This window comes from Salvelinus fontinalis, chromosome 17, assembly GCF_029448725.1.
Source record: "Salvelinus fontinalis isolate EN_2023a chromosome 17, ASM2944872v1, whole genome shotgun sequence".
Taxonomy (NCBI): domain Eukaryota; kingdom Metazoa; phylum Chordata; class Actinopteri; order Salmoniformes; family Salmonidae; genus Salvelinus; species Salvelinus fontinalis.
The window spans coordinates 33,642,581-33,669,828 of record NC_074681.1 but is presented as its reverse complement, the minus strand read 5'-3'; the positions used below and the strand labels follow the sequence as shown (position 1 = coordinate 33,669,828).

The 27,248-nt window shown below is 41.4% G+C and overlaps 1 protein-coding gene and 1 pseudogene across 3 annotated transcripts in view; one reads left to right on the top strand and one right to left on the bottom strand.

Annotated features, from left to right (window-relative positions):
• LOC129814182 (ephrin type-B receptor 1) overlaps positions 1-27,248 on the top strand; it is a 309,241-nt gene that overhangs the window by 127,824 nt on the left and 154,169 nt on the right. For all 3 annotated transcript variants that reach the window (XM_055867082.1, XM_055867084.1, XM_055867083.1), the window contains exon 3: positions 16,133-16,814. In XM_055867082.1, the coding sequence (XP_055723057.1) occupies positions 16,133-16,814 (682 nt within the window). The remainder of the gene's footprint in view (positions 1-16,132; positions 16,815-27,248) is intronic.
• On the bottom strand, positions 5,381-6,469 carry LOC129814183 (C-type lectin domain family 10 member A-like; annotated as a pseudogene).

Genomic DNA, 27,248 nt, shown 5'->3' with positions numbered 1-27,248 from the left:
AGGCAACAACAAATTCCTTTTAGACAACTTCCTGGACAAAACGTTCCACTATAATATTGAAGGTGTAAACTTAGCAGTAGAAAATCTAAACAGTATATTTGACCACTCAGCTTCCCTATCAAACCTAACATGTCAAACAGAAAACATGGGATATGCATCAACAGCATCCTTGGGAAAATCCTCTGCATTATCAGAGCAAATGTCAAATGGACTTTTTACCAAATTATCGTACGACAGACCACGTATTCACCCTGCACACCCTAATTGACAAACAAACATACCAAAACAAAGGCAAAGTCTTCGCATGCTTTGTTGATTTCAAAAAGCCTTCGACTCAATTTGGCTTGAGGGTCTGTTATACAAATAGATGGGAAATGGTGTTAGGGGAAAAACATAAGAAATTATAGAATCCATGTACACAAACAACAAGTGTGTGGATAAAATAGGCAAAAAACACACATTTCTACCCACAGGGCAGTTTCTACCCACAAGCCCCACCCTCTTCAACATATATATCAACGTATTGGCGAAGGCACTAGAAAAGTCTGCGGCACCCGGCCTCACCCTGCTAAAATCTGAAGTCAAATGTCTACTGTTTGCTGATCATCTGGTGCTTCTGTCACCAACCAAGGAGTGCCTACAGCAGCACCTAGATATTCTGCACAGATTCTGCCAGACCTGGGCCCTGACAGTAAATCTCAGTAAGACCAAAATAATGGTGTTCCAAAAAAGGTCCAGTCGCCAGGACCACAAATACAAATTTCATCTAGACACCGTTACCCGATAGCACACAAAAAACTATACGTACCTTGGCCTAAACATCAGAGCCACAGGTATCGTCCACAAACCTGTGAACGATCTGAGAGACAAGACAAGAAGGGCCTTCTATGCCATCAAAAGAAACATAAAATTCGACATACCAATTAGGATCTGGCAAAGAATACTTGAATCAATTATAGAACCCATTGACCTTTATGGGTGTGAGGTTTGGGTTCCGCTCACCAACCAAGATTTCACAAAATGGGACAAAGACCAAATTGAGACTCTGCATTCAGAATTCTGCAACAATATCCTCTGTGTACAACGTTAAACACCAAATAATGCATGCAGAGCAGAATTAGGCAGATACCCGCTAATGATCAAAATCCAGAAAAGAGCCGTTAAATTCTACATCCACCTAAAAGGAAGTGATTCCCAAACCTTCCATAACAAAGCCATCACCTACAGAGAGAAGAACCTTGAGAAGAATCCCCTAAGCAAGCTGGTCCTAGGGCTCTGTTCACAAACACAAACAGACCCCACACAGCCCCAGGACAGCAACACAATTAGACCCAACCAAATCACGAGAAAACATAAAGAGAATTACTTGACACATTGGAAAGAATTAACAAATAAACAGAGAAAACCAAAATGCTATTTGGCCTTAAACAGAGAATACCTGACCACTGTGACTGACCCAAACTTAAGGAAAGCTTTGACTATGTACAGACTCAGTGAGCTTAGCCTTGCTATTTAGAAAAGCCACCGTAGGTAGACCTGGCTCTCAAGAGAAGACAGGCTATGTGCACACTGACCATAAAATGAGGTGAAAACTGAGCTGCACTTCCTAACCTCCTGCCAAATGTATGACCATATTAGAGACACATATTTCCATCAGATTACACAGACCCCCAAAGAATTAGAAAACAAACCCGATTATGGTAAACTCCCATATCTACTGGGTGAAATACCACAGTGTGCCATCACAGCAGCAATATTTGTGACCTGCCACAAGAAAATGGCAACCAGTGAAGAACAAACACCATTGCAAATACAACCCATATTTATGTTTATTTATTTTCCCTTTTGTACTTTAACCATTTGTACATCGTTACAACACTGTATATATACATAATATGACATTTGAAATGTATTATTTTGGAAATTCTGTGAGTATAATGTTTACTGTTAATTTGTATTGTTTATTTCACTTTTGTACATTATCTACTTCACCTACTTTGGCAATGTTAACATATGTTTCCCATGCCAATAAAGCGCCTTGAATTGAAATGAATTGAGAGTGAATCTTTCTCATTATTTCTGTTTATTTTCTCTCTTATGTGGCTGTGTGTATTGTAGAGGTGATCTTCTCTTCATTAGTACTGATGGAGTGCTGAGGAGGGTATAGGTCAGGGGAAGTTAACAACCAACCCACAGACACACACCGAGGAGGATAGATATAGCCTAAATGCAGGAAACCACAAACACACAGAGAGAGAGAGAGAGAGAGAGAGAGAGAGAGACTCTGCATGCAGAATTCTGCAAAAATATCCTCCGTGTACAACGTAGAACACCAAATAATGCATGCAGAGCAGAATTAGGCCGATACCCACTAATTATCAAATTCCAGAAAAGAGCCGTTAACTTCTACAACCACCGAAAAGGAAGCGATTCCCAAACCTTCCATAACAAAGCCATCACCTACAGAGAGATGAACCTGGAGAAGAGTCCCCTAAGCAAGCTGGTTCTAGGGCTCTGTTCACAAACACAAACACACCCCACAGAGCCCCAGGACAACAGCACAATTAGACCCAACCAAATCATGAGAAAACAAAAAGATAATTACTTGACACATTGGAAAGAATTAACAAAAAAACTGAGCAAACTAGAATGCTATTTGGCCCTAAACAGAGAGTACACAGTGGCAGAATACCTGACCACTGTGACTGACCCAAACTTAAGGAAAGCTTTGACTATGTACAGACTCAGTGAGCATAGCCTTGCTATTGAGAAAGGCCGCCGTAGGCAGACATGGCTCTCAAGAGAAGACAGGCTATGTGCACACTGCCCACAAAATGAGGTGGAAACCGAGCTGCACTTCCTAACCTCCTGCCCAATGTATGACCATATTAGAGACACATATTTCCCTCAGATCACACAGATCCACAAAGAATTCGAAATCAAATCCAATTTTGATAAACTCCCATATCTACTGGGTGAAATTCCACAGTGTGCCATCACAGCAGCAAGATTTGTGACCTGTTGCCACAAGAAAAGGGCAACCAGTGAAGAACAAACACCATTGTAAATACAACCCATATTTATGCTTACTTATTTTAACCTGTCTAGGATCAGCGTGGCGCTAGCGGCACACCCCCCCCCCCCCCACTGAAAAACCAGTGCCGCGAAATTCAAAAAAAATATTTTTTTTAAATATTTAACTTTCACACATTAAAGTCCAATACAGCTAATGAAAGACACAGATCTTGTGAATCCAGTCAACATTTCCGATTTTTAAAATGTTTTACAGGGAAGACACAATATGTAAAGATGTACATCTATTACCTAAAAACACATTAGCATAATCCACCATCTTTTATTTGTCCACCAACACCAGTAGCCATCACCAATTCGACTAAACTAAGATATTTATAGCCCCTAACCAACAAAAAAACTCATCAGATGACAGTCTGATAACATATTTATGGTATGGGATAGGTTTTGTTAGAAAAAAGTGCATATTTCAGGTATATGGCATAGTTTACAATTGCACCCACCATCACAAATGGACTAGAATAATTACAATGAGCAACGTGTTTACCTAACTACTAATCATCAAACATTTCGTAAAAATACACAGCATACACGAATCGAAAGACACAGATCCTGTGAATACAGACAATATTTCAGATTTTCTAAGTGTCTTACAGCGAAAACACAATAAATCGTTATATTAGCTTAGCACATAGCAATTAGCAGCCCAGCATTGATTCTAGCCAAAGTGAGCGATAAAAGTCAACATCGCCAAAAGATATTAATTTTTTCACTAACCTTCTCAGAATTCTTCCGATGACACTCCTGTAACATCATATTACACAATCCATATAGAGTTTGATCGAAAATGTTTATATTTAGCCACCAAAATCATGGTTAGACAATGTGAAATGTAGCTCAGCTGGTCAGAAAATGTCCTTGCGCCACTTAGACAGTGATCTACTCTTATACATAAATACTCATAAACGTGACTAAAAAATATAGGGTGGACAGGGATTGATAGACAATTTAATTCTTAATACAATTGCGTTATTACATTTTTTAATTTATCCTTACTTTTCAATACAGTTTGCGCCAAGCGAAGCTACGTCAAAAAACATGGCGTCCTAAGCCACTAAAATGTTTCGACAGAAACACGATTTATCATAATAAAAATGTCCTACCTTGAGCTGTTCTTCCATCAGTATCTTGGGCAAAGGATCCTTTCTTGGGAGAAATCGTCTTTTGGTGGAAAGCTGTCCTCTTGCCATGTGGAAATGTCAACTGCGTTCGGGATGAACTGAAAATCGTGCCCAACTTTTCACATCGTTGCAAAAATAAATGTCCCAAAATCGCACTAAACGGATATAAATTGCTATAAAACGCTTTAAATTAACTACTTTATGATGTTTTTAACTCCTATAACGAGTGAAAAGATGACCGGAGAAATATAACAGGCTAAACTAACGCTTGGAACAGGTGCGCGCCGGTGTCCTCTAGGCTCATGACGCAGCTCCCAAAGAATGACTAGCTTCAGGGTTTTTTCATTTGTAGGGCCTGTGAACGCGCAATCGACCCCGTTGGAATCGTCATCACGTAAAGGCATCCAGGGGAAGACGTAAGAAGTGTCCGTATAGTCATAGCAACGACAGTGCCCTTTTAACTGACTTCAGAAAAGTGGCCAACATTTCTCAAATCTGACTCCATGTCAGGGAAATTGCTGTAGAATGGGCTCTGTTCCACTTAGAGACAAAATTTCAACTCCTATATAAACTATAGACTGTTTTCTATCCAATAATAATAATAATATGCATATTGTACGATCAAGGATTTTGTGGGAAGCCGTTTAAAAAATTAGCCAAATTAGCATAAATAGTCTAAACAGCGCCCCCATCCCCAACAGGTTTTAACTTGTGTGCTTTAACCATTTGTACATTGTTACAACACTGTATATATTTAATATGACACTTGTAATGTCTTTATTGTTTTGAAACTTCTGTATGTGAAATGTTTACTGTTAATTCGTTTTGTTTGTTTCACTTTTGTGTATTGTCTACCTCACTTGCTTTGGCAATGTTAACACATGTTTCCCATGCCAATAAAGCCCCTTGAATTGAATTGAATTGAATTGAATTGAATTGAGAGAGAGAGAGAGAGAGAGAGAGAGAGAGAGAGAGAGAGAGAGAGAGAGAGAGAGAGAGAGAGACAGAGAGAGAGAGAGACAGAGAGAGAGAGAGAGAGAGAGAGAGAGAGAGAGAGAGAGAGAGAGAGAGAGAGAGAGACAGAGAGACAGAGAGAGAGAGACAGAGAGACAGAGAGACAGAGAGACAGAGAGACAGAGAGACAGAGAGACAGAGAGGGACAGAATACATGCGTAGTTCTCCAACCAGTTTACAATACAAAGTTAATGCTTCTGCTCACACATCCAGTTAAGATGAGTGGCACATGACAAATCCTCCCAGTTCCCTTCTACCGGTCCAATGCTGATCTCAGCACAATCTTCCTCCATTTTCTTATCAGGATTTTTCCCCACCCAGTAGGTTGTGGTCAGTGGAGTACCATCCACCTATTTCCAGGTCCCCTCTTTGTCAGTCAGGCCAATCCATACCTCATTTTTCAGATTAGTGAGAAATGTCTGCTCCTCTTTGCTATTTATGATCACCAGGTCTGCTCCTCTCTCAATGCAGTCCTGTCTGCTCTCATCCCAGGATTTTACCTCAGAGGAGATGTAATACCAAGTGAACTGAAACAGCGTCCAGCCTTTAGGCCCAGCTTGTTTTAGGTCAGAAAAGCGCTTCTAAAGCCTGTCTCTCTCCGTCTTCAACTGGTCATTTTCCTTAGCCAGGTTATTGAAGCTGGTCTGTAGCTGGTCTCTCTCCTTTTTCATGGTGTTGTAGCTGGTCTGTAGCTGATCTGTCTCCTTAGTCATGGTGTTGAAGGTGGTCTGTAGCTGGTCTCTCTCCTTTTTCATGGTGTTGTAGCTGGTCTGTAGCTGGTCTGTCTCCTTAGTCATGGTGTTGAAGGTGGTCTGTAGCTGGTCTCTCTCCTTTTTCATGGTGTTGTAGCTGGTCTGTAGCTGGTCTCTCTCTGTAGTCAGGTTGTCTTTATAACTATTCATGACTGTATTGCGGTAGAATCCAAAGGCTTACGATCCCAGCCAGTAGGAGAACACAAAGCAGCCCCCAACACACAGCACCAGATCTGGAGGGTCTCCTACCTAAGCTCTTAGAACCTGAGGGGTTAGCTGCTGGTCTGCCCATACAGGTGTCATCGTCCTCGGCCGCTTCTCTTGAGTCTTGGAAGATGATGCTATCTTTGTTGATATCCTCGTCTCTGTTTGCTGCCCTTCTGCCACAGGGTCACCTTCAAAAATGCTGCCATTATTGGTATAGATATGCTCAGACATTTCCATGATCTCCCACTGTCTCAATTACTGCTACCCGATATTCTAGTAATGTGTGTGTATGTTGTAAGAAAGCTGTGAACACTGTAGTGAGTCCAAAGTGTTCTATATGCAACGGAAACCACCAATAAACAGGAAGCTATCATTCTAGCAAGACGATGTAAAACAACAGGTGTTATTGTGGTAAATGGTAAATGCATGGCCCAGGAAGTCAGACACTGTGGTTGTATGTGTGGAGTCCGGTGACATGACTATTAGACCACCTCTGCATTTGTCTCTTTGGAAAGTCTCTTCAAAGTCCATGGGACATTTTTATAAATGTGAGCAGACCCCTTAATGGGGTATTTGAGATTTTGGCAATGAGGCCCTTTACCAACTTCCACAGAGTCAGGTGAACACATGGATAGCATTTTATGTCTTTGTGTCTAGTATGAAGGAAGTTAGAGGTAGTTTCGCAAGCCAATGCTAACTAGTGTTAGCACAATGACTGGAAGTCTATGGGTATCTGCAAGCATGCTAAAATCCCAAAGTATCCTTTTAATACGGTATGTATCACGTCACTCTGGTACAGAGAAGTACTAGGCCTACCTGTTGTAATACTGTAGATGTGTACACAGGCCTGCTGCAACCAGATTTTTCATCATTCAACAAAGACAACTAACAGATCCATCAATCAATCATTTCAGGTGTCCCGACTTTTCAGGCTACAAAAAAAAAAAGGTCACCGTCAGCAAGACACATTGATTAATGTCGGCCTAATCAATGGCAATCGACGAATGTCATTAGGAACATTTGTGGGTGTTTCGTAACAGACGTCTCTTTCCATTTGTCAGATGGAGCAAGTGCACATGCAGTGCATTGATTGGATGAACATGCACAGGTAGCCTACTTTCTGAAGTGATATGTTTGACAATCAGATAATAAAAAGTAATACATTTTTACCATTAAATGGCATCTTTACTATTAAGCCCATGATAGAGAGCCAAATAGAGATGCCCCAAATGTCACGGTGTAATTCACACTCTGGGTATGATCTTTATTCATGATTTTGGGGGTGTGATCATCATTATTCATTATCCATAATCATGGTGCATCCACATTAATATAAAAGTGTTCAGAAACATATTATATTCTTATTTGCAATAAAATGACTTCAAAATGACACAAAATGTTATTAACCATTCATTTCCTATTGAGCAAAACAGAATTCGAAAGACAACCTAAAATAACTGCAAATGCATCCAACAAGTTTGCAGTCACAGTTGACTGTGAAGTTGACTGTGAATGACAGAGCAAAATACAAGCCATGAGGTCGAAGGAAATGTAGGTAGAGCTCCGAGACAGGATTGTGTCGAGGCACAGATCTGGGGAAGGGTACCAAAGCATTTCTGCAGCATTGAAGCTCCCCAAGAACACAGTGGCCTCCATCATTCTTAAATGGAAGACGTTTGGAAACACCAAGATTCTTCCTAGACCTGGCAGCCCAGCCAAACTGAGCAATCAGGGGAGAAGGGCCATTGGCAGGGAGGTGACCAAAAACCCAATGGTTATGCTGACAGAGCTCCAGAGTTCCTCTGTGGAGATGGGAGAACCTTCCAGAAGGATAAGCATCTTTGCAGCACTCCACCAATCAGGCATTTACTGAAGCCACTCCTCAGTAAAAGGCACATGACAGCCCGCTTGGAGTTTGCCAAAAGGCACCTAAAGGACTCTCAGACCATGAGAAACAAGATTCTCTGGTCTGATGAAACTAAGATTGAACTCATTGGCCTGAATGCCAAGCGTCACGTCTGGAGGAAACCTAGCACCATCCCTACGGTGAAGCATGGTGGTGGCAACATCATGCTGTGAGGATATTTTTCAGCGGCAGGGACTGGGAGACTAGTCAGGATCGGGGAAAAGAAGAACTGAGCAAATTACAGAGAGATCCTTGATGAAAACCTGCTCCAGAGTGCTCAGGACCTCAGACTGGGGCAAAGGTTCACCTTCCAACAGGACAACGACCCGAAGCACACAGCCAAGACAATGCAGGAGCGGCTTCGGGACAAGTCTCTGAATGTCCTTGAGTGGGCCAGCCAGAGCCCTGACTTGAACCCGATCGAACAACTCTGGAGAGACCTGAAAATAGCTGTGCAGCGATGCTCCCCATCCAGCCTGTCAGAGCTTGAGAGGATCTGCAGAGAAGAAGCTCAAGCTTCTTGTAGCATCATACCCAAGAAGAGTCGAGGCTGTAATCGCTGCCAAAGGTGCTTCAACAAAGTACTGAGTAAAGGGTCTGAATACTTAGGTAAATGGCATATTTTTGTTTTTTGTTTTAATACCTTCGGAAAAATAAAATAAATAACTGTTTTTCCTTTGTCATTATGGGGCATTGTGTGTAGATTGATGAGGGGGAAAAAAATATTACAACATTTTAGATTAAGGCTGTGACAACATGTGCTAAAAGTCAAGGGGTCTGAATACTTTCCGAATACATTATATATAAGTACCCATTCAAGTTAGTGTATTCGGCTATTTGAGCCACAACCGTTGCTGACAGGTGTATAAAATTGAGTACACAGCTATGCAATCTCCATAGACAAACTGAAGCACTCAGTGACTTTCAACATGGCATCATCATAGAATACAACCTTTTCAACAAGTCAGTAAATCAAATTTCATACAATGACATTCTAGACCATTCTGTGATTCCAACTTTGTGGCAACAGTTTAGGGGAGGCCCTTTCCTGTTTCAGTATGACAATGCCCCTGTGCACAATGTGAGGTGCATACAGAAATGGTTTGTCGAGATCGGTGTGGAAGAACTTGACTGGCATGCACACAGCCCTGACCTCAACCCTATTGAACACCTTTAGGATGAATTGTAACGCCGACTGCGAGCCAGCCCTAATCGCCCAACATCAGTGTCCGACCTCACTAATGTTCTTGTGGCTGAATGGAATCGAGTCCCCACAGCAATGTTCCAACATCTAGTGGAAAGCCTTCCCAGAAGAGTGGAGGCTGTTATAGCAGCAAAGAGGGAACCAACTCCATATTCATGCCCATGATTTTGGAATAAGATGTTCGATGAGCAGGTGTCCACATGCTCTTGGTCATGTAGTGTACCTGCATTAATATAACACTGTTTAATGACCACCTCACAGACAGGAGAACAAACAGCAACCCCAGACAAACTGCAGCAGCTCTGGGGGGGTCTCCTACTTGAGTTATCAGAACTTAAGGGGTTAGCTCCTGGTCTGCCCTTAGAGGTGGCATCCTCATCGCTTTTGTCGCTTGAGTCCTGAGAGACGATGGCATTTTCATATATAAATTCAAATTTTTGCTCGCCACTTTGTTACATAACCGGTCTATATTGGCATAGTTATCCTCTGACATCTCCATGTTCTACCACGGTCTCAATTACTATTACCAGACGATCTGCTAGGGAATCTGTTCAAATATGAAAGCTGTGTTGTGTGTAAGGAACATTTTATAGGTGTCTTACCACCAATAGGCGTGCCATATTAGGCAGACAATACAAAACCTTGAATGTGATTGGCTGCTAAATAGGTGTGAATATAAGACTTCACAAGAATAAGGATGTGGCTGTGGCTGTGTTTGGGGTCTGGAGGTAGCAGATCTGGAATTGAATCTTCCTCTTTATTTTGATTTGAACAAAGAACCAGATTCCTTTATGTGTGTTACCATTGTCCCCCTCTATCCAATGTTATTTTAGACATAACCACTGGTAGACAGGGAACTGTAATTTCAGGACGTCAGTTTAGTCCGTTGAGTACTAGGCCGACTTGTTCTAGTACTCTAGATGTAAAATACGGCTGCTACAACCCGAGGTGTGTTCATTTTTTGTGACCAAAATCTTTATTGACCTTTTTCGTCATGCAACAAAGCAATTGAAGAGACACATCATTCAATAATCAAGACAAATCAATCAGATAACAACAAATTACAATACAAGCAAGCGACCTAAAAATACCAAACTACAGTAGATCACATCACACTGGCAGGCCGAGTAAGATCCATTACATGCATCACGGTAGTAATACACATGAACATGGGGGTATATAGGATAACATTTCAAGGACCTCTGATGTGGCTATAGGTATATCTTGCATTTTGCATAATATTTCTCCACATGCTTGCAAAGTTTGAAATAAAAATGCCTCCCGGGCTGTATGTCCTGAGCTGACAGTACCACATTGCTATATCTTTATCTGATGCTGTGTTAGCTAGACATAGCCAGTGCTGGAAGAAGTACCCAATTGTCATACTTGAGTAAAAGTACAGATACCTTAATAGAAAATGACTCAAGTAAAAGTGAAAGTCACCCAGTAAAATACTACTTCAGTGAAAGTGAAAAAGTATTTTGTTTTAAATATACTTAAGTATCAAAAGTAAATGTAATTGCCAAAATATACTTAAGTATCAAAAGTAGAAGTAAAAGTATAAATCATTTCAAATTCCTTATATTAAGCAAACCAGACGGAACGATTGTCTTGTTTTTTAAATGTACTTATAGCCAGGGGCACACTCCAATACTCAGGCATAATTTACAAACAAAGCATTTGCGTTTAGTGAGTCCGCCAGATCAGATGCAGTAGGGATGACCAGGGAGTTTCTCTTTAAGTGCGTGATTTAGACCATTTTTCTGTCCTGCTAAGCATTCAAAATGTAACGAGTACTTTTAAGTGTCAGGGAAATTTATGGAGTAAAAAGTACATTATGTTGTTTAGGAATGTAGTAAAAGTAAAAGTAGTCAAAAATATAAATAGTAAAGTAAAGTACAGATACCTCAAAAAACTAGTAGATACTTTCAAATATTTTTGCTTAAGTACTTTGCACCACTGGACACAACCACTGGTAGACAGGGAACTGTCTGTTCAGGGAGTCAGTTGAGTTAAGTGCCAACATCCACCTAACCACCAGTTTGTGAAAACAAATAGAAAGGAACAGTCTTTACATTTCAGAGTAATTTCTTTGAAGCTTCTTATCAAAACTTCATGATACAAGATCAGGGAACTCATCTGGTACAAACACATGCAATAAATTATAACACTGTTAAACAACCTTCTCACAGACCCAATTGAAATGATTTGCACATGAAATATCATTCCATATCCACTTATTAACAATCTCAGCACAATCCTCCTCCCCATATATTGGATCCCCATCACCATTATCAGGTTGTTTCCCCGACCAATAGGATGTGGTCAGTGTGGTACCGTCCACCCATTTCCAGGTCCCCTCTTTGTCTTTGTCAGTCAGGCCAATCCAGACCCTCTTGTTCAGATTAGTGAGAAATGTCTGCTCCTCTTTGCTGTTTATGATCACCAGGTCTGCACCTCTCTCAATGCAGTCCTGTCTGCTCTCATCCCAGGATTTTACCTCAGAGGAGATGTAATACCAAGTGAACTGAAACAGCGTCCAGCGTTTAGGCCCAGCTTGTTTTAAGTCAGAAAAGCACTTCTGAAGCCTGTCTCTCTCCGTCTTTAACTGGTCACTTTCCTTAGCCAGGTTATTGAAGCTGGTCTGTAGCTGGTCTCTCTCCTTTTTCATGGTGTTGTAGCTGGTCTGTAGCTGGTCTGTCTCCTTAGTCATGGTGTTGAAGGTGGTCTGTAGCTGGTCTCTCTCCTTTTTCATGGTGTTGTAGTTGGTCTGTAGCTGGTCTGTCTCCTTAGTCATGGTGTTGAAGGTGGTCTGTAGCTGGTCTCTCTCCTTTTTCATGGTGTTGTAGCTGGTCTGTAGCTGGTCTCTCTCATTAGTCATGGTGTTGAAGCTGATCTCTAACTGGTCTTTTGTCTTAGACAGGTTGATGTTGCTGACTTTACAATCCTCAAACCCACTGATGATATTCTTGTGGTAGAAACCCAGACCAACAATCCCAGCCAGTAGGAGAACACACAGCATCCCCAGACAAACTGCAGCATCTCTGGAGGGTCTCCTACCTGAGTTACCATAACTTGAGGGGTTAGCAACTGGTCTGTCCTTAGAGGTAGCATCCTTCTTGGTCTCTTCTCTTGAGTCCTGAGAGGCAATGGCATCTTCATAGATATTGTCATTTTTGCTCAACCCTTTGTTACATAACCGGTCCATATTGGCATACTTATCCTGTGACATCTCCATGTTCTACCACGGTCTCAAATACTATTACCAGACGATCGGCTACAGAATATGTTCTAGTATGATGTTGTGTACTGAACATTTTATAGATGTCTTACCACCAATGGGCATGCCATATTAGGCAGTCAATACAAAACCTTGAATGTGATTGGCTGCTAAATAGGTGTGAATATAAGATTTCACAAGAATGAGGATGTGGCTGTGTTTGGGATCTGCAAATGAATCTTATTCTTTATGTTAATTTTAACAAAGAAGCAGATTCCTAAATGTGCTATCGCTGTATCTCTCTATCTGGAGCTGTAACCACTGCTAGACAGGGAACTTCCATTTCAGGAAGTCAGAAGAGTCCAAATGAAATGTCCATACCCCTGCCACCTGTTTGTGAACAAATTTAAAATTGATTGGTTTTTCAAAATAAATTGGTTCTGCAAAAACCAGATACCTTTATGTGTGTTACCATTGTCCCCCTCCATCTGTTGCTATTTTTGACATAACCACTTGTAGACAGGAAACTGTCATTTCAGGAAGTCAGCTTAGTTTGTTGAGTACTAGGCCTACCTGTTGTAATAATCTAGATGTGACATAGGGCTGCTACAACGCGAGGGGTGTTCATTTTTCATGTTTCATTAGGCAACAAAGACAACAATTGACAAGTCAAATCAATCAATAATCAAGATACATCAATCAGATAACAACAAATTAACAAGACAAGCAAGCGACCTAAAAAATAGAAACAAACTAAATAACAAAGGCAGTTTTGTTCGATCACATCAAAATGGCAGGCAGAGTAAGATCCATTATATCTTGATAACAAGACACATGGACCAAGCGGCCACTACCTCCGGGGATGCCCACGAATCACACCAAACAGACCAGGGGTTTGGGAAGTCAATGGGAGGGAGAAATGTATTTTCTCCACATCTAAATGCACAACTTAAATTGAAGCCAGTGTTGTAAGTAGCTGAACATGACTACAACTTTGTGGAAGTGACAAACACACATTTTCATTATCGTCAAAAACAATATATATTTTTATATCAAAGACTGCCTTGATTTGATTGCTTGCACGTGCACATTTCAGCGCGACACAACCGTTAGACCTAATAAGAAGTTTATGCACATGAGCTTAGCTAGGTAATGTCACCATGACATCTTCTACAAGTGCGTTCAGGGATTTCTATTGGAGAATCAGTTTCTCTTAGTAGACCCTCTTTGGTTTCATGCTTTGGGTTTCTCAGGCAAGGTCATCAATCAGCAGTGGATCTCCTGAAAGTTTGGATGTGTAATACTTGTATGTGTGTGTTAACAATAGGTCCCTACGGACATCCCTCTTTTTCAAAATAGCTAAGGCAGTTGTTGCTCCGTGCCCTGTCTCTTTCACCTTTCGTGGCATTGTAGCCGTTCTTTATCTGGTCGTCAGTTTTGTTGTTGCTGGTCTGTAGCTCATTCTTCTCTTTAGCCAGGTTGTTGAAACTGACCTGTAGCTCGTCTATTTCGTTATAGAGTTTTCTATAACTGGTAAGTAGGTCTTTCCCCTCTCTGTAGCTGGTCTCTCTCTTCAGCCAGGTTTCTGTTGCTTGTCTTTGGTCTCTTTCATTTTTCACGGTGCTATAGCTGTTCTGGAATTGTGACCGACCGGTTCATTTCGGTCCTATTTACTGTAGCAAAATTGGAAATTTTATTTTTTAGAGACTTGAAAAATGTATAGCATACGCTGCTGTTGAGGAACAATGGGGAAGTCATTCTGCTTTGAAAGTTCATGTCACGTGTGCTCCCTCTCCGGCCTCTAGGTCACCAGGCTGCTCATTATGGCGGACACCTGTCACCCCTGGACTCCATCACTTACCTGATTACCTTCCCTATATATGTCACTCCCTTTGGTTCCTTCCCCAGGCGTCACTGTTTCTGTTTCAGTTTCGTGTCTGTGAGTTGTTCGAGTTTCTGTGCGTTGTAAATGTTTCCATTTATTTATTAAATGATTCACTTCCTGAACTTGCTTCCTGACTCCCAGTGCACATATTACAGTTTCTAAACTTGTAACCCCACTTTAGGGAAAATGGCCTTTGAATGCTTTGGTACACTCTTGGCATTCTCTCAACCAGCTTCATTAAGTAGTCACCTGGAATGTATTTCAATTAACAGGTGTGCCTTGTTAAAAGTTAATTTGTGGAATTTCTTTCCTTAATGCGTTTCAGCCAATCAGTTGTGTTGTGACATGGTAGGGGTGGTATACAGAAGATAGCCCTATTTGGTAAAAGACCAAGTCCATATTATGGCAAGAACAGCTCAAATAAGCAAAGAGAAACGACAGTCATTCATTAATTTAAGACATGAAGGTCAGTCAATGCGGAACATTTCAAGAACTTTGAAAGTTCCTTCAAGTGCTGTCGCAAAAACCATCAAGCGCTATGATGAAACTGGCTCTCATGAGGACCGTCACAGGAAAGGAAGACCCAGAGTTACCTCTGCTGTAGAGGATAAGTTCATTAGAGTTAAATGCACCTAAGATTGCAGCCCAAATACATGCTTCACAGAGTTCTAGTAACAGACACATCTCAACATCAACTGTTCAGAGGAGACTGCGTAAATAGGGCCTTCATGATTGAATTGCTGCAAGGAAACCACTACTAAAGAACACCAACAAGAAGATACTTGCTTGGACCAAGAAACACGAGCAATGGACATTAGACCGGTGGAAATCTGTCTTTTGGTCTGATGAGTCTAAATTTGAGATTTTTGGTTCCAACTGCCGTGTCTTTGTGAGACGCAGAGTAGGTGAACGGATGATCTCTGCATGTGTGATTCCCACCGTGAAGCATGGAGGAGGAGGTGTGATGGTGTGGGGGTGCTTTGCTGGTGACACTGTCTGTGATTTTTTTTAGAATTCAAGGCACACTTAACCAGCATGGCTACCATAGCATTCTGCACCCATACGCCATCCCATCTGGTTTACACTTAGTGGGACTATTGTTTGTTTAACAACAATGACCCAACACACCTCCAGGCTGGAAAGGGCTATTTGACGAAGCAGAGTGATGGAGTGCTGCATCAGATGACCTGGCCTCCACAATCCCGTGAAATCAACACAATTGGGATAGTTTGGGATGAGTTGGACCGCAGAGTGAAGGAAAAGCAGCCAACAAGTGCTCAGCATATGTGGGAACTCCTTCAAGACTGTTGGAAAGCATTCCAGGTGAAGCTGGTTGAGAGAATTCCAAGAGTGTGCAAAGCTGTAATCAAGGCAAAGGGTGGCACTGTGAAGAATCTAAAATCTAAAATATATTTTGATTTGTTTAACACTTTTTCGGTTACTACATGATTGAGTTTTGATGTCTTCAATATTATTCTACAATGTAGAAAATATTTTAAAATAAAGATAAATTCTTTAATGAGCACGTGCGTCTAAAATTTTGACTGGTACTGTAAAATGGTTTCAGAAATGTGTTTACATAAAGAGTTGAGGTGATACTAGCTGAGCGTCCCTCTCTTTTGGCATTGTAGTGTCAAAAACTCTTCGAAGCTGTGTTTGTGACTTTTCAAGATACTGTATGTTTCTAATTATCCCCCCTCTCTCTGGTCTCTACTTTGTTTGTCTCACAGTGGGAGGAGGTGAGCGGCTACGACGAGAACCTCAACACCATACGGACCTACCAGGTGTGCAACGTGTTCGAGCCCAGCCAGAACAACTGGCTCCTCACCACCTTCATCGACCGACGTGGAGCTCAGAGGATCTACGTGGAGATGCGCTTCACCGTGCGTGACTGCAGCTCCATCCCCAACGTCCCCGGCTCCTGCAAGGAGACCTTCAACCTTTACTACTACGAGACGGACTCGGTTATCGCCACCAAAGGAACAGCTTTCTGGATGGAAGCCCCCTACTTAAAGGTTGACACCATCGCGGCTGACGAGAGCTTCTCCCAGGTGGACTTCGGCGGACGGTTGATGAAGGTCAACACTGAGGTTCGGAGCTTTGGCCCACTGTCGAAGAACGGGTTCTACCTGGCGTTTCAGGACTATGGTGCCTGTATGTCGCTGCTCTCGGTCAGAGTGTTTTATAAGAAGTGCCCCAGTGTGGTGCAGAACTTTGCCGTCTTCCCTGAGACCATGACGGGGGCAGAGAGCACCTCCCTGGTCATCGCTAGAGGGATCTGCATCCCGAATTCAGAGGAGGTGGACGTGCCCATAAAGCTGTACTGCAATGGAGATGGCGAGTGGATGGTTCCTATCGGGAGCTGCACCTGCAAGGCCGGGTTCGAGACTGATAACGGGAACGTCTGCCGAGGTAAGGAGAAAAAACTGTCCATAACCATATGATTGTTGTATTTTGAGGTGTTAGTTTTACTGTCCATCACCACTCCCACAACCCAATGGAAAATCCCGGGAACCTTGAAATAACCATATTTGGTTTGCTGTGGAATCAATTTCCATGGATTTATTCTGAATGTGTAGCTGTTTCCAGTTTGGGAATTGATTTGTGGTGAACCTCAGTCCCAGACATGAGAGTTGTAAATAATTAATTGTCTTTCATATTTTAACGCTTCAACATGACTGAAGACTTGCAGTCGATCTAATCACACAGGTTCTACGGGTTCCACACAGGTTCTACGGGAATTGTTCTATTTTAGGTGCGGCAGGTGCATAAGAAGACATCATCTTTATCTTTATTGTAACAGCCCACTGCCAATTTCATAGATCTCTTTCCTGACAATGCTTTGTTGAGCGTGCAGTATTGACTGTGTTCCATATACTTTGCAGAATGCGCTGCACTGTAGTTCTCTTTTGATTACACACATCTCAAGCATGATAGAGAGGCACATTATCATTGATTCCTAATCTGTTGAGATGGCGAGGGCTGCTGTACTACAGATGCTGAGTGATGTACGCTAGTGTATCATTCAATAATGTAAAACTGCATGTTTGATTTTCCAAACCCAATAACAGACATCCAGGCTACAGTTTGTAAGGCTTGGTAGATGAAGGAATGGTTCTGCGTTGCACAAAAAAGTAATTTGTTGTGGTAGTGAGCTACTGTAGGGAATCTTATTTTTCTGATGTCCTTATTTTTCAAACATTTGGTGGTAAAAGTTACCTGACATAACCTCTGGCTTTACCTCTGTCCCACACACTCTCTCGGTCTCTTTCAAGACTGTCATTCATATTCCATTCACCCAGTTCAATGTGACAGCGATAGGTTTAGGCTACTACATGATACAATTTTTTTTCCCTATAGCCATCATGAGGTTGCTACAAGCTAGCCTGAGAATGAAAGTTTACAACGTAGGTGCACCACAGGCCGAGAGAAAAATTTGAGATAACAGACAGTGACACATGGACAGACAGTGACACATTCAATACCACCTTGCACAGTCTTGCCTGCGTCCAGCTTATCTAGGGTGTAATCATTAGTCCACCATTTGCAAACGAGAGTTTCTATTGGACAAATTCTGGTATTTTTATCCCCGTTTCGTTTGCTTCTGTTTAAGAAACGTTTTTCAACAGAATCTGTGGAATGAATACACCCCTGATCACGCATAAACACAGTTCACTTTCATAGAAGCCACATTGTATTCATTCTAGCCTCTATGCTCTCTCCTCCTCTCACCTTTTCCTTTCGTTTGTGGACTTCAATGAACAACACATCAGCTGTATGTGACCAGGCAAAAAAAAACTCTCCAAGCCAAACCATGTCATAATTGCTACAGCCAGCCTACATCGTTGTCCCCATATTAGCTATAGTAACGTCCTAGTCAGCATAGCTAATAGAACTAATGTGTTAGTAAACCCACTACAATCATGCAGTAACGTTACAGTGTATAGTCACTAAGCAGTTTAGCAGTTACTGCTGGCAGGCAGCAGTGGCAATAAATTAATAAAACCAAAAGCTTATCTTGACTTGGAAGAGTTCCATTGTTTTGTTGGATAATCATAGCCAGCTAGCTAACATAGCATCCCTCTGTTTGAGCCGGGTGTTTGAGTAACTAAACTAGCCAGCTGCATTTGCTAGCTAAGTAAGTGAAACTGACACTGAAATGACAATCTCTCCCTCACGCTCTTGCTTCTCCTCCATTTTTTAAGAAATAATTTTATTGGAAACTGTTCAACTATTTTCTTTCTCTCCCTTTGAGTCAATTACTCACCACATTATGCACTGCAGTGCTAGCTAGCTGTAGCTTAGGCTTTCAGTACTATATTAACCTCTTAACCTTTGATTGGGTGGACAACAACATGTCAGTTCATGCTGCAAGAGCTCTGATAGGTTGGAGGCCATCCTACGGAAGTTGTCATAATACCTGTGTAAGTCTATGGAAGGGGGTGAGAACCAAGAGCCTCCTAGGTTTTCTATTGAAGGCAACGTACCAAGAGGAAGACGGAAGCTAGCTGTCCTCCGGCTACACCATAGTGCTACCCTACAGAGTGTTGTTGAAGCTAATGTAGAACTTAATTGAAAAACGGTGTGTTCTAATCAATTATTTGGTGACGTGAATATATTTAATATAGTTTCATCTTTCTTGCTCTGGGGAGCCCCCACTGGTATAGACAGTATATCATTTGTAAAGGAAATTGAATGTACAGTAGTAGGTATATTAGGAAGTCTCTCTCTCGCACGTGCGCGCGCGCACACACGCACGCACGCACGCACGCACGCACGCACGCACGCACACACACACACACACACACACACACACACACACACACACACACACACACACACACACACACACACACACACACACCCCAAGTATAAAATGTGTTCAAGGTCTGTGCCTTATTGGGTCCCTCTGGAGGTGTGAGGGAGAATGTGTGGAGCGGAGATAAGATTGATTGACGCCCATCTGCTACGATCAATACATAGATATGAGGGCAGTGTGTGTGTGTGGGCATGCGCCTGCCTTTGTACTGTACATTGCTGTCTCCTGCTCTACACACACAGTCCTTGGCCAAGTAAAAGATGACTTTGATTTGCTTGAACTTGAACAACTGATACGGGATCAAATATGTCATAATTTCACTAATGCTGAAGGTTATAGTTCCGTTAAAAGATAATCAGATCCTAGACCTTTGGTGAAAGGCAACTTCTACCTCCAGTGTTTTGATCCTATTTAAAATGTACTTAGATCAGATCCAACCCCAGGCAAGGTCCCTCTTATCAATACAGATGCTGTGATTATGAACTGTGCTGAGAACGACTGTGTAGTCACAGTTCTACTCTGAAAAGAACTCAGAAGAGGAGCTCTTCCTCCACACACAAAGTTACTCTGACAACATAGTGCTGAGTGGTGATGACGCCTGTCAAAACAACTATTCAAAAACAGGGTTCAGATCAACAGTGTGAATGAATACGGCTTTTAAACATAAGAGTAGGGTGGATAACAATGCTTTGAATACACACACCGCAGACACACATCTCCCGCTATCGCTCTACCATCTCCCCGTTCCTTATATCTCCTTCCTCTTCCATATCTGTCTCTGTTTCTGCTATGTCCTCTTCTTTCAAGACAGTTAAAAGAAAGTCCTATGCACTTGAACAGAACTAAGGATGCAGATAGAGACAGTGATGTCCAAAGCCTCTCCATCAGTTTCTCTTATCAACCAGAGATGAAATGGGTGAGAATAACAACACAAGCCATCTGTATTATGATTGTGCTATGCACAGAACAAATCCTATTGGCTTGGACAGATATACTGTACTGAATAGATTCCCTTTACATTGCTACCTCTCTCTCTCTCTCTCTCTCTCGGTACCTTTCTCTATCTCCCTCTCTACTGTATTTTCCTCTAATCCTTAGAGTAATTGGAGCCCTGTTGTTTTTGGAGGAGGTATGGAGGTTGTTTGCAGGGGGTTACACACACACACACACACACACACACACACACACACACACACACACACACACACACACACACACACACACACACACACACACACACACACACACACACACACACACACACACACACACACACACACACACACACACACGCACACCTACCCCGGTAGGCAGGCATTACACAGCCCCTTTAAACGGAAGAGGCGACGTGGGCTACGGCTAATTCTCACAATCCCCCTGACTTCCTTCTTCTAAGTGGCCTCAAAAAGTAGACTACCTGCCGAGCTGTCTCTCAGAATCTCTATCTCTTGCTCTCTTTGCATGTCTCTCTCTCTCACTCTCTCTCAGACTCGCTCTGTCTTTGTATTTGTCTCTCTATCGCTCTCTCTATCCTTTTTCCCCCTCTCTCTTTCTCTATGTCTCTTTCTGTTTTTTTTCTCCGGTCGCTGTCTCTCTCTCTGTCTCTGATTTAAAAGCACAAACTGTGGGAGGTATGAAAAACAGGACCCAGGTGACTAGAGGAAGGACAATATAGGAGTGTTCATTATAGAAGGAGAGTAGACATGGGCGGTATCAGATTGTCATACCCTCATACCGACCTCGTGCCACACCAGGATATTCGGTAATACCGGCACTGAACTGTAATATGAAGATTAGCAATGCTAACACGTAGGTTAAATCCCAGAGCTAACTAAATGCTAACATGTAGGTAAAATCCCAGAGCTAACTAAATGCTAACATGTAGGTAAAATCCCAGAGCTAACTAAATGCTAACATGTAGGTAAAATCCCAGAGCTAACTAAATGCTAACACGTAGGTTAAATCCCAGAGCTAACTAAATGCTAACATGTAGGTAAAATCCCAGAGCTAACTAAATGCTAACATGTAGGTAAAATCCCAGAGCTAACTAAATGCTAACATGTAGGTAAAATCCCAGAGCTAACTAAATGCTAACATGTAGGTAAAATCCCAGAGCTAACTAAATGCTAACATGTAGGTAAAATCCCAGAGCTAACTAAATGCTAACTTGTAGGTAAAATCCCAGAGCTAACTAAATGCTAACACGTAGGTAAAATCCCAGAGCTAACTAAATGCTAACATGTAGGTAAAATCCCAGAGCTAACTAAATGCTAACATGTATGTAAAATCCCAGAGCTAACTAAATGCTAACATGTAGGTAAAATCCCAGAGCTAACTAAATGCTAACATGTAGGTAAAATCCCAGAGCTAACTAAATGCTAACATGTAGGTAAAATCCCAGAGCTAACTAAATGCTAAAATGTAGGTAGAATCCCAGAGCTAACTAAATCCTAACATGTAGGTAAAATCCCAGAGCTAACTAAATGCTAATATGTAGGTAAAATCCCAGAGCTAACTAAATGCTAACATGTAGGTAGAATCCCAGAGCTAACTAAATGCTAACATGTATTTAAAATCCCAGAGCTAACTAAATGCTAGAGAGAGAGTGAGAGCGAGAGAGAGAGAGAGAGAGAGAGAGAGAGAGAGAGAGAGAGAGAGAGAGAGAATATGGTATAAATGTGAACTAATTAATTCAATCGAATTGATCAAAACAGGATAATTCTTTATCTGGTTAAAAATCAACAAAGAGGCTATCTTGACAGATAAAAACGTCTTCCTCTGTGCCACATACATTCCCCCCTCAGAATCACCCTACTTCAACGAAGAGAGTTTCTCCATTCTAGAGGGGGAGATTAGTCACTTTCAGGCCCAAGGCAACGTACTGGTCTGTGGAGACCTGAATGCTAGAACAGCAGAAGAGCAAGACACTATTAACAGTCATGGGGATAAACACCTACCAGGAAGCAACAACCTTTCCCCCCCCACATACCCCCACAGAAACAACTATGACAAAGTGAAAAGCAAAAACAGAGCACAGCTCCTGAAGCTCTGTCGAACACTGGGTCTGTACATAGTCAATGGCAGGCTGAGAGGGGACTTTTTTTGTTGGTAGGTACACCTACAGCTCATCCCTTGGCAGCAGCACTGTAGACTACTTCCTCACCGACCTAAACCCCGAGTCTCTCAGAGCCTTCACAGTCAGCCCACTAACACCTCTCTCAGTCCACAGTAAAATCACAGTGTATCTGAGAAGAGCAGAACCCAACCATGAAGCATCACGGCCCAATAAATTACATGGTACTAAACAAGCCTATAGATGGAGTGCAAACAGTACAGACATCTACCAAAAAGCAATTAGTAGCCAAAAAATACAATCTCTCCTGGACAACTTTTTAGCCTTAACATTCTCCTTCAGCAATGAAGGTGTAAATTTGGCCGTTAGGAACATAAACTTTATATTTGACAAATTAGCCTACTTGGCTAATTTAAAGAAGCATAAGAGCAAACCAAAAATAACAGATAATGAAAAATGGTTTGATAATGATTGCAAAAATCTAAGAAAGTCATTGAGAAATATATTTAATCAAAAACACAGAGAACCAGACAACAAAAATATACGCCTTCAATATGGGGAAACACTGAAGCAATATACCCTAAGAACAAAAAAGGAACAGCACATTAGAAATCAGCAGGATGGAATTGAGGAATCCATAGAATCAAACCACTTCTGGGAGATTTGGAATAAATTAAACAAACCTCATCATGAGGAATTGGCTATCCAAAATGGGGATATGTGGAGAAATCACTTTGCAAACCTCTACAGCAATATAACAAAGAGCCAGGAACAAAAGGATATACAAGAAAAATTACAAATCCTTGAATTAGCAGTCAAAGACTATCAGAATCCTGTGGATACCCCAATTACAGAAGAATAATTATTGGAAAAACTATGCACTCTCCAACCCAAAAAGGCCTGTGGTGCTGATGGTATTTTAAATGAAATGATCAAATATACAGACCACAAATTGGCTATACTCAAACTCTTCAACATTATCCTCACTGCAGGTATTTACCCCGATATTTGGAACCAGGGATTGATCACACCAATCTATAAAAATGGAGACAAATTTGACCCAAATAATTACAGAGGAATTTGCGTTAACAGCAACTTGGGGAAGATTCTCTGCAGTATTATAAATAGCAGACTACATAATTTCCTTGACGAACACAACGTCCTGAGCAGAAGCCAGATTGGATTTCTAAAAAAATATCGTACAACAGACCACATTTACACCCTCCACACTCTAATTGATAAACAAGTTAACCAAAACAAAGGCAAAATCTACTCGTGTTTTGTAGATTTCAAGAAAGCATTTGATTCAATTTGGCACGAAAGTCTTTTTTATAAACTAATAGAAAGTGGTATTGGAGGGCAAACATATGATTTTATTAAATCAATGTACACTAAAAACAAATGTGCGGTTAAAATTGGCAACAAGCAAACAGACTTCTTCTCTCAGGGGTGGGGAGTGAAACAGGGCTGCCCAATAAGTCCAACACTATTTAACATCTACATTAATGAATTGGCAAAAAACATTAGAAGAATCGGCAGCACCTGCTATCACCCGATACAACACTGAAATCAAGTGTCTGCTGTACACAGATGACCTGGTGCTGCTGTCTCCCACTAAAGAGGGGTTACAGCAGCACCTAGATCGTCTTCACAGGTTCTGTCAGACCTGGGATCTGACCGTTAACCTAAAAAAAACAAATATAATGATATTCCAAAAAAGGTCTGGAAATAAGGATGACAAATATAAATTCTATTTGGACACAGTTCTATTAGAACACACCAAAAACTACACATATTTAGGACTAAATATCAGCAACACAGGTAGCTTTCACATGGCTGTGAATGAGCTGAGAGACAAAGCAAGAAGAGCATTCTATGCCATTAAAAGGAACATCAAAATCGAAATTCCAATTAGGATCTGGCTCAGAATTTTCCAATCAGTTATAGAACCAATTGCTCTATATGGCAGTGAAGTATGGGGTTCACTCTCTAATAATGAATTTACCAAATGGGACAAACATCCAATCGAAATACTGCATGCAGAATTTTGCAAGACTGTATTGCAAGCACAAAGAAAAACTCCAAATAACGCATGTAGGGCAGAATTGGGCCAATACTCCCTCCTCATTCGAATAGAAAAAAGAGCCATCACATTTTACAACCATCTAAAAACAAGTGACCCCAAAACATTCCATCACACAGCTCTACAATGTCAACAGATGAAACAAGAGAAGAGTCCCCTCAGCCGGCTGGTTCTGAGGCTCAGTTCACCAACCCAAACCAACCCCATAGAGCCTCAGGACAGCCCTCAGAAAATCTGGCCCAACCAAATCATCACAAAACAAAAATAAAAATATATAACCTATTGGAAAGACACCACAAAAAATCAAAGTAAACTTCAATGCTATTTGGCTCTAAACAGACAGTACATGGTGGCAGACTATCTGACCACTGTGACTAATAGAAAACTGAGGAAAACATTGACTAGGTACAGACTCAGTGAGCACAGTCTGGCTATAGAGACCGGTTATCACAGACATACCTGGCTGCCCAGAGAGGACAGGCTGTGCTCACTCTAAGACCTAAGAGAATACTTCTTTCCCAAAATTATAATTCAATACAAAGAATTTGAAACTATAAAAGATGAAGAAAAAATCAAATATTTATTGGGTGAAAAGCCAAAATGTGCAGTTTTGGCAGCCAAATATGTGTCCTCCTGCCACAACCTGAGGGACAGCCAGTGAAAAGTGCAAAGTAATGTTGATACTATTTCCCATCTTGTTTTGTTTTGTCTTTCATACCAGGTCATGTGTCTTCTCAGTCATGTTGACACTGGTCTACGACCGTTGATATAATGTATTGTTGTTCTGATTAATATTGTTGTTGTAGTTGTTGTTAATGGTGATCCCATGTCCACTACTACTATTATTATTACTGTTGGTCCCACCATTTATTTATATATATATATATATATTTTGTATATATATACATATATATTTTATTTTTATTTTTCGATATGTATACTTTGACAATGTAAGTAATAATGAACTTGCCATGTCAATAAAGTCAATTGAATTGAATTGAATTGAATTGAGAGAGAGAGACAGAGAGAGAGAGAGAGACAGAGAGAGAGAGAGAGAGCACAGCCTTGCCATTGAGAATGGTAGACACAGGAAAACCTGGCTCCCTGTAGAGGAAAGGCTGGGAAACCACTGCACAATAGCAGAACCTGCGACGGAGCTGCATTTCCTGACAAAATGTCAAAAATATAAAACAATTGGAGAGAGTGTCATTTCCCCAAATTTGAAACCCTTATACAAGGTTTCAAAGACCTCTCTGATGAGAGTAGGCTACCCGTCCTGTTGGGGGAGGACGCAGAGAGCTGTGGGTTGGCAGCGCACTACATTGCTGCCTGCCATAAGTTGAGGGACAGTGTCTGACAGACCAATCAATCTGCACATGTACTCTACTGTATGTTTATTGTTATTGTTGAATGTATGGTTATTTTGACACTTGGTTATTGTTGTTACTGTTGTCCCGTTGACCATTTTGATTCTCATTTTTATATTGTAAATATCCAAAATAAGCTTTGGCAATATGTACATTGTTACGTCATGCCAATAAAACAAATTGAATTGAATTAAATTGAGAGAGAGAGACAGAGAGAGAGAGAGAGAGAGAGAGAGAGACACAGAGAGAGAGAGAGAGAGAGAGAGAGAGAAAGAGTGGCAAACAGTCTGTTGGTCATACTGATATCCATCTGGAGACAGATAGCGTGACTAAAACTATTCTTTGAACAAAGAGAGAGCAGAAGTGGTACACAGACACACAAACACACACAGATGCCGTGACTGTAAAGTAGTCTAAGCACTCTGAATGCTCTCCATCTCCCCTAATAACCCAGTCTCTGAGGTTTGAAATAGAGGGTTCCCCATCTCCAGTGTAAGTCTCTGTAACGACTCAAACGAGAGGCAATCTCTGCCTTTTATTTTCCACACAATCTACTTTCATGGATCTTGTAATTCGTTATTTAAACAGGGAAATGTGATCTTAAAGTGCTTGTAGAAGCCGAGCAGTTTGGGCAGCCAATCAATTAGAGGTCAGTGAAACAAGATGGCCTCCGAATGGAGCCTGATGTAATTGCCCATTAGAGATGACGAAAACGGAACAAAAAGAATATGAGAGCATGCAATTTCATGCTGAAATAATTTCCCTCATTGAGGGAAGCACTGAGAAGGTAGAGAGGGAAAGGAGGGAGAGGTAGGGTGTATGCTGAATGCAGAATGGGCATTCATAGACGGAAGCTTGTCGATTGTGAAGGGTGTGTTTTGTGGGAAGTGGAGTGGATTATTTCAGTGTGTGTGCATTAAAGCTGGGCGATACATTTACAGTATGGCTGTCCTCGACTAAAAAAAAATCTTGGAAGACCCGAAAGTTGTCTGTTCTTTCGACCAATCGATTGCTCAAACGTGTATTTCTCCATATATAGACACACCCTATGTGTTTTAATAAAATCAACTATATGCATTGATCTTGTTTGATGCGTTAAGCTTACGGTTGATGCCTCAAGAGGGAGCCAGAGATCTAGATAACTAGAAGAAAAAAACGTAAACTGACCCAACTATTGTCCTCCTGCCCCTGCTGGCTTTTGCAGATTATGCTATCACTCGCCTGATGTTGTCGGCAATAGGCTACATGAGGAAACATTTCCACTGGATCAGAACATTTTTCCCTTCCACACTGAGTGGTCATCGAAAGGTAGACAGAGCTGGAAAGATTTTTCAAATACATTGATCAACTATTGTAACTCTCAGTGGATGTAAAAACAGTCTTTGTTTGCTGGCTGTTTGAGGTGAAGAAAACATTACTTTACAAAGCTCCTCAGGTCATTAGTTGTGGTGTGTTATGCCAATCAGAAATACGATCAGATCCCCAAATGGGAACATTTATATGC